This window comes from Haliotis rubra, unplaced genomic scaffold (genome assembly GCF_003918875.1).
Source record: "Haliotis rubra isolate DU_JTF1 unplaced genomic scaffold, ASM391887v1 Scf784, whole genome shotgun sequence".
NCBI lineage: Eukaryota > Metazoa > Mollusca > Gastropoda > Lepetellida > Haliotidae > Haliotis > Haliotis rubra.
In genome coordinates, this window is record NW_025767506.1 from 436,427 (window position 1) to 444,979 (window position 8,553).

An 8,553-nucleotide genomic window follows, 5' to 3' on the forward strand; every position below is an offset into this window, starting at 1 on the left:
GGAGCGGTCACTACAAACACTGGAGTGTATATTCAATTAGGCTTTTAGCGGCATGGGGCGATAACGGCAGCATAGACAGCTGTCAGTTACGCAAGTTGCCGATAACAAGTCTGTTACAACATGAATACTTTAACAAAATGTGAGAGATATAAAATTGACTTTGTTGAGAAATATCTGAATAATTTTAGGTAAAAATATACACTTTTTGCAACTGTTATAAGATTCCTGTTTGTATGCTGAGGGAGCTTCTCTTCTTATATCACTTCTTGGATGATTATTCTTTTCTGATCACGAGATATATAAATCTCAAATCGTCCTTGAATATTTCAGGGTTCATCCTTGAAATACGTTTCTTCACGTCGTCGTACAACCCATCAACTATCTGCTCCTTCTCCTCCAGTGATCGGGAATCTGAGAGACCATTCATGAAAGTACTGTTGCCCCAGTTCCTATGAGCAGATGTGTACATCCTGGCAAACTCCTCCCTTTCATCAATTCCGTCTCTGTCCTTCTTCTCTCTCCAAGTGTTGTAAAATACATCAGGGTTCACTACAGCTTCAGCTGACAAGAGGGTTAATCCAGACCTTGAAACGAGTGACGTTTTGTCATCGAATGGTTTTCTGACCTGCTCCATGTTAGGTAAACAGAAGGACAAATTTGTATTTATGAACTCATCTTTGGTGATTTTACCAGTTATACTGTATTCTTTCCATACCTCGTTCAGTAGACCTATAAACGATTGCACAATGTATCTATTTTCTCCAGTGTTTCTGTCCTCAAATTCAGCGCAGGTACCTACGACAAGTAAGCCTCCCCGTTTCAGCTCTCTACTTCTTCTCAGTAAAAAGGTCTTCCAGTCCAACTCGGCTTGCTTGTTTAGTGCAGCTGTCTCCTCAGTACTACTCTTGGCATCTTTGTAAATTGAGTCTTTGAAGGTGGTTGCAGTCCTTGACAACCAATGGACAGACGTCATTGACATCATGAAATGCATTGAGTTTGAAGGTACACACTGCTTGTAGAAGTTTGTCCCTGAGGCAAGAACATAGACATTGTCCATTTCCTGGAGGTAGGACGGTGGATCAGGGATGATTCCTGACATACGTTTGAAGAGGGAATTGAAATCATTCATTTCCAAGTCTTCATAGATCACCTGGAACTGGGTGTTGGGGCCATGATGATCTTTCAGAGTTGCCAGCAACTCACCGAAAATGGCCATAGCAGTAGAACCATCAGCTGCACCATAGTCGGCAATGTTGAAGACCGAGTCCTTGTCAGTGAAAGGAATTGTTTTGGCCAAACTGAGAATCTGTTCTCGCACTGGTTCGACATATCCAACATTTTGTTTTCCGAGTGTTGATCCATAATTTCCGTCACCTGTTTTTCCATACGGGCGATATATTTTTGGAATATCTCCATAGTATCTCACTGGGATAGCTGCAAATCCCTTGTTCAACCAGTGACATCTTCTTATCGTTGAAAAGAGTATCCTGGTGGACATTGTTGATGCAGTGTTTTTCTATTTATAAAGATTCGTTGCAATCCTGTTGTAGACTTATTGCCTGCAGAAAAATAACATAACAAATTATATATTCACCAACAGGTTTTACTATCATCCCCTTGTCCAGCTCCTGTTATCAACACATTCTGATTATTGATGACAAAATTGAGATTAATCAGAGCAAGAATGATTATATCAAGTGATCAGATTTCGGAATGAAATTGCGTTGTGGTGCACTGTGTGATTAAAACATTAATTTCGAAATATTAAGCTGATTAACAGCATCACAGCCAGAATTGTATTTCTATGATTGCCAGACAGTTTGAACAACACAGGCAGTTGCAACACACGGCTAAGATTTGGTTAACTGTTTACACTTTCTGTTGACTCCAGCAAATATGTATTGCAATCTGATAACACCTGAACAAGGAGCACTCTATGTCACTTCACCACAGTGCTAACCCCCTTCGCAACGGACACAACTCATGCTTCTCTTTTGGTGTTCCCAAGTCAACTTCTAAACGAGTGTCAGAAAGATTGCAATTAAATGGACGAAACTAAGCTTAAATCTAAACAACTTAGTATGAATAGACTGCGCGTATTTTCGTCTGCGTGTGTGTTTGTGTGTGTGTGTGTTTGTGTGTTCGGCAATGTATCTATGTCACGGAATGTTTCAGATATGCATTCCAATATACAACAAAATTTCAGCTCAAACCTTCGCATACCGTTACCATTCAACTTTCCATCACCCGTAAGACTGTCGTTTAGAAACATATTCAATAATATACATATAATAAGGCGTACTTACATAAAGTTACATTCACCAGACGATATATCCGTGCAAGTCACCAGGCCAAGGAGTACCAGTTAGGTGATTTGCACGGTTGCAGTCATGTGACATACGTCATGTCAAGGATCGAGTTGCAAGTGTAACAGTGAAAATAGGCCAGTGTCGAATGCACACTCCAACATTCAGCTCACACACTGTTTGTAAAGGACCCGGAAATCTGAACCTTCACTTATGTGTGTCTAGTTTAGAAATATAAATCATGTTATCAGTTTATAAATGTCTGCAATACATTCCAAAGTCTCTAATATTTTGGTGAGTCGTTAATATGATATATGCAGCAGATACGTGATATGCAGCAGAAGCTATCAGTAATTGTACAGCTGTGAAGGGTCAGTCATGTAATATACATGTCAAGGATTAGCGGAATTTCCGCAAGTCATGTCGTCTAGCTTTTGATCACGTGGTACATAAGGGCAATATACAATTTTAGAAACTTTTTGTTTAATTTTAATCACGGAAGGTGACTTTTAGAATGCCTTCACCCTGATCAAAATTTTCGTTTTCGTTCGTATTCTCCTTTAACCATATGGCCTAAGGAAGATGACTGTGTTGTTTAATCTTGTGGCCTAAGGCAGATGACTGTGTTGTTTAACCTTATGGCCTCAGGGAGATGACTGTGTTGTTTAACCTTGTGGCCTAAGGCAGATGACTGTGTTGCTTAACCTTGTGGCCTAAGGGAGATGACTGTGTTGTTTAACCGTGTGGCCTAAGGCAGATGACTGTGTTGTTTAACCTTGTGGACTAAGAGACATGACTGTGTTGTTTAACCTAGTGGCATAAGGCAGATGACTGTGTTGTTTAACCTTGTGGCCTAAGAGAGATGACTGTGTTGTTTAACCTTGTGGCCTAAGGCAGATGACTGTGTTGTTTAACCTTGTGGCCTAAGGCAGATGACTGTGTTGTTTAACCTTGTGGCCTAAGGCAGATGACTGTGTTGTCTAACCTTGTGGCCTCAGGGAGATGACTGTGTTGTTTAACCTTGTGGCCTAAGGCAGCTGACTGTGTTGTTTAACCTTGTGGACTAAGCCAGATGACTGTGTTGTTTAACCTTGTGGCCTAAGGGAGATGACTGTGTTGTTTGACCTTGTGGCCTAAGACAGATGACTGTGTTATTTAACCTTGTGGACTAAGCCAGATGACTGTGTTGTTTAACCTTGTGGCCTAAGTCAGATGAATGTGTTGTTGAACCTTGTGGCCTAAGGCAGATAAATATGTTGTTTCACCTTGTGACTTAAGGGAGATGACTGTGATGTTTAACCTTATGGCCTAAGGCAGATGGCTGTGTTGTTTAACCTTGTGGACTAAGGCAGATGACTGTGTCACTTAACCGTGTGGACTAAGGCAGATGACTGTGCTGTTTAACCTTATGGCCTCATGCAGATGGCTGTGTTGTTTAACCTTGTGGCCTAATGCAGAGAACTGTGTGGTTTAACCTTGTGGCCTAAGGCAGATGACTGTGTCGTTTAATCTTATGGCCCAAGGTAGATGACTGTGTCGTTTAACATTGTAGCCTCAGGCAGATGACTTTGTCATTTAACCCTGTGGCCTAAGGCAGATGACTGTGTCGTTAAACCTTGTGGCCTTAGACAGATGACTGTGTTGTTTAACCTTGTGGCCTATATCAGATGACTGTGACGTTTAACCTTGTGGCGTAAGACAGCTGACTGTGACGTTTAACCTTATGGCCTAAGGAGATCACTGTGTTGTTTAACCTTGTGGTCTAAGGCAGATGACTGTGTTGTTTAACCTTATGGCCTAAGGCAGATGACTGTGTTGTTTAACCTTGTGGCCTAAGGTAGAGAACTGTGTGGTTTAACCTTGTGGCCTACGGCAGATGACTGTGTTGTTTAACCTTGTGGCCTAAGGGAGATGACTGTGTTGTTTAACCTTGTGGCCTAAGGCAGATGACTGTGTTGTTTAACCTGATGGCCTAAGGCAGATGACTGTGTCATTTAACCTTGTGGCCTAAGGCCGATGACTGTGTCGTTTATCCTTGTGGCCTAAGGCAGATGACTGTATCGTTTAATCTTATGGCCCAAGGTAGATGACTGTGTCGTTTAACATTGTAGCCTCAGGCAGATGACTTTGTCATTTAACCCTGTGGCCTAAGGCAGATGACTGTGTCGTTAAGCTAGTGGCCTATATCAGATGACTGTGCTGTTTAACCTTATGGCCTAAGCCAGTTGACCGTGTTGCTTAACCGTATGGCATAAGGCAGATGACTGTGTCGTTTAACCTTGTGCCCTAAGAGAGATGACTGTGTTGTCTAATCTTGTGGCCTAGGAGCGATGACTGTGTCGTTGAAACTTGAGGCCTACGGCAGATGACTGTGTTGTTTGACCGTGTGGCGTAAGGGAGATGACTGTGTTGTTAAACCGTATGGCATAATACAGATGACTGTGATGTTTAACCTTGAGGCCTAAAGTAGATGACTGTGTTGTTTAACCTTGTGAACTAAGGCAACGGAACGTGTTGTTTAACCTTGTGGCCTAAGGCAGGGCACGGTGTTGTTGACCCTTGTGGCCTGAGGCAGATGACTGTGCTGTTTAACCTTCTGGTCTAAGGCCGATGAATGTGGTGTTTAACCTTGTGGCCTAAGGCAGAAGACTGTGTCGTTAAACCTAGTGGCCTAAGGAGATGGCTGTGTCGTTTAACCGTGCGGCCAAAGGTAGATGACTGTGTCGTTTAACCTTGTGGCCTAAAATAGACGACTTTGTTGGTTAACCTTGTGGCCTAAAGTAGATGACTGTGTTGTTTAACCTAATGGCCTAAGGCTGATGACTGTTTCGTTTAACCTTTTGGCCTAAGGCAGATGACTGTGTCGTTTAACCTTGTGGCGTAAGACAGCTGACTGTGTTGTTTAACCTTATTGCCTACGGCAGATGACTGTGTTGTTTAAACGTGTGGCCTAAGGCAGATGACTGTGTTGTTTAACCTTGTGGCCTAAGGCTGATGAATGTGTTGTTTAACCTTGTGACCTAAGGGAGATGTCTGTGATGTTTAACCTTGTGGACTAAGGCAAATGAACGTGTTGTTTAACCTTGTGGCCTAAGGCAGAGAACTGTGTGGTTTAAACTTGTGGCCTACGGCAGATGACTGTGTTGTTTAACCTTGCGGCCTAAGAGAGATGACTGTGTTGTTAAACCTTATGGCCTAAGGCAGATGACTGTGTTGTTTAACCTTGTGGCCTAAGGTAGAGAACTGTGTGGTTTAACCTTGTGGCCTACGGCAGATGACTGTGTTGTTTAACCTTGTGGCCTAAGGGAGATGACTGTGTTGTTTAACCTTGTAGCCTAAGGCAGATGACTGTGTTGTTTAACCTTATGGCCTAAGGCAGATGACTGTGTCATTTAACCTTGTGGCCTAAGGCCGATGACTCTGTCGTTTAACCTTGTGGCCTAAGGCAGATGACTGTATCGTTTAATCTTATGGCCCAAGGTAGATGACTGTGTCGTTTAACATTGTAGCCTCAGGCAGATGACTTTGTCATTTAACCCTGTGGCCTAAGGCAGATGACTGTGTCGTTAAAGCTAGTGGCCTATATCAGATGACTGTGCTGTTTAACCTTATGGCCTAAGCCAGTTGACCGTGTTGCTGTGTTGTTTAACCGTATGGCATAAGGCAGATGACTGTGTCGTTTAACCTTGTGTGCCCTAAGAGATGACTGTGTTGTCTAATCTTGTGGCCTAGGAGAGATGACTGTGTCGTTGAAACTTGAGGCCTACGGCAGATGACTGTGTTGTTTGACCGTGTGGCGTAAGGGAGATGACTGTGTTGTTAAACCGTATGGCATAATACAGATGACTGTGATGTTTAACCTTGAGGCCTAAAGTAGATGACTGTGTTGTTTAACCTTGTGAACTAAGGCAACGGAACGTGTTGTTTAACCTTGTGGCCTAAGGCAGGGCACGGTGTTGTTGAACCTTGTGGCCTGAGGCAGATGACTGTGCTGTTTAACCTTCTGGTCTAAGGCCGATGAATGTGGTGTTTAACCTTGTGGCCTAAGGCAGAAGACTGTGTCGTTAAACCTAGTGGCCTAAGGGAGATGACTGTGTCGTTTAACCGTGCGGCCAGATGAAGTGTAGATAACCTTGTGGTGTGACGTTTAACCTTGTGGCCTAAAGTAGATGACTGTGTTGTTTAACCTTGTGGCCTAAGGCAGATGACTGTTTCGTTTAACCTTTTGGCCTAAGGCAGATGACTGTGTCGTTTAACCTTGTGGCGTAAGACAGCTGACTGTGTTGTTTAACCTTATGGCCTAAGCCAGATGAATGTGTTGTTTAACATTGTGAACTAAGGCAAAGGAACGTGTTGTTTAACCTTATGGCCTAAGGCAGATGACTGTGTCGTTTAACCTTGTGGGCTTAGGCAGATGACTGTGTTGTTTAACCTTGCGGCCAAAGGCAGATGACTGTGTCGTTTAAGCTTGTGGCATAAAAGAGATGACTGTGTTGCTTAATCTTATGGCCAAAGGTAGATGACTGTGTCGTTTAAACTTGTAGCCTAAGGGAGATGACTGTGTTGTTTAACCGTGTGGCCTAAGGCAGATGACTGTGTTGTTTAACCTTGTGGACTAAGAGACATGACTGTGTTGTTTAACCTTGTAGCCTAAGGGAGATGACTGTGTTGTTTAACCTTGTGGCCTAAGGCAGATGACTGTGTTGTCTAACCTTGTGGCCTCAGGGAGTTGACTGTGTTGTTTAACCTTGTGGCCTAAGGCAGCTGACTGTGTTGTTTAACCTTGTGGCCTAAGACAGATGACACTGTCGTTTAACCTTGTGGCCTAAGGCAGATGACTGTGTCGTTTAACCTTGTGGCGTAAGACAGATGACTGTGTCGTTTAACCTTGTTGCCTAAGGCAGATGACTGTGTTGTTTAACCTTGTGGACTAAGCCAGATGACTGTGTCGTTTAAACTTGCGGTCAAAGGCAGATGACTGTGTCGTTCAACCTTGTTTCCTGAGATAAAAGACTTTGTTGTTTAACCTTGTGGCCTAAGGAAGATAAATGTGTTGTTTCACCTTGTGACTTAAGGGAGATGACTGTGATGTTTAACCTTATGGCCTCATGCAGATGGCTGTGTTGTTTAACCTTATGGCCTAAGGCAGATGACTGTGTCATTTAACCTTGTGGCCTAAGGCAGAGAACTGTGTGGTTTAACCGTGTGGCCTAAGGCAGATGACTGTGTCGTTTAATCTTATGGCCCAAGGTAGATGACTGTGTCGTTTAACATTGTAGCCTCAGGCAGATGACTTTGTCATTTAACCCTGTGGCCTAAGGCAGATGACTGTGTCGTTAAACCTTGTGGCGTAAGACAGCTAACTGTGTCGTTTAACCTTATGGCCTACGGCAGATGACTGTGTTGTTTAACCTTGTGGCCTAAGGGAGATCACTGTGCTGTTTAACCTTGTGGCCTAAAGCCGATGACTGTGTCGTTTAACCTTGTGGCCTAAGGCAGATAACTGTATCGTTTAATCTTACAATGGCCTAAGAACAGATGACTGTAGATGACTTGTGTCGTTTTAACATTGTGGCGTAACAGATTGTAGCCTCAGGCAGATGACTTTGTCATTTAACCCTGTGGCCTAAGGCAGATGACTGTGTCGTTAAAGCTAGTGGCCTATATCAGATGACTGTGTCGTTTAACCTTGTGGCGTAAGACAGCTGACTGTGTTGTTTAACCTTGTAGCCTAAGGCAGATGACCGTGTTGCTTAACCGTATGGCATAAGGCAGATGACTGTGTCGTTTAACCTTGTGCCCTAAGAGAGATGACTGTGTTGTCTAACCTTGTGGCCTGGGAGAGATGACTGTGTCGTTGAAACTTGAGGCCTACGGCAGATGACTGTGTTGTTTGACCGTGTGGCCTAAAGTAGATGACTGTGTTGTTTAACCTTGTGAACTAAGGCAACGGAACGTGTTGTTTAACCTTGTGGTCTAAGGCAGGGCACGGTGTTGTTGAACCTTGTGGCCTGAGGCAGATGACTGTGCAGTTTAACCTTCTGGTCTAAGGCCGATGAATGTGGTGTTTAACCTTGTGGCCTAAGGCAGAAGACTGTGTCGTTAAACCTAGTGGCCTAAGGGAGATGACTGTGTCGTTTAACCGTGCGGCCAAAGGTAGATGACTGTGTCGTTTAACCTTGTGGCCTAAAATAGACGACCTTGTTGGTTAACCTTGTGGCCTAAAGTAGATGACTGTTTCGTTTAA

The 8,553-nt window shown here is 43.5% G+C and overlaps 1 protein-coding gene across 1 annotated transcript; it reads right to left on the reverse strand.

Annotated features, from left to right (window-relative positions):
* Positions 1-221: 221 nt before the first annotated feature.
* On the reverse strand, positions 222-2,363 carry LOC124261004 (benzoate carboxyl methyltransferase-like). Its single transcript, XM_046695324.1, has 2 exons — positions 2,307-2,363; positions 222-1,559 (listed from the first exon to the last, which is right to left on the reverse strand). The coding sequence occupies exon 2, from the start codon at positions 1,496-1,498 to the stop codon at positions 275-277; it is 1,224 nt and encodes a 407-aa protein (XP_046551280.1). The 5' UTR covers positions 1,499-1,559; positions 2,307-2,363; the 3' UTR covers positions 222-274.
* Positions 2,364-8,553: the final 6,190 nt, after the last annotated feature.

Coding starts and splice junctions, on each gene's coding strand:
- LOC124261004 (XM_046695324.1), bottom strand. CDS start 1,498: ATGTCCACCAGGATACTCTTTTCAACGATAAGAAGATGTCACTGGTTG.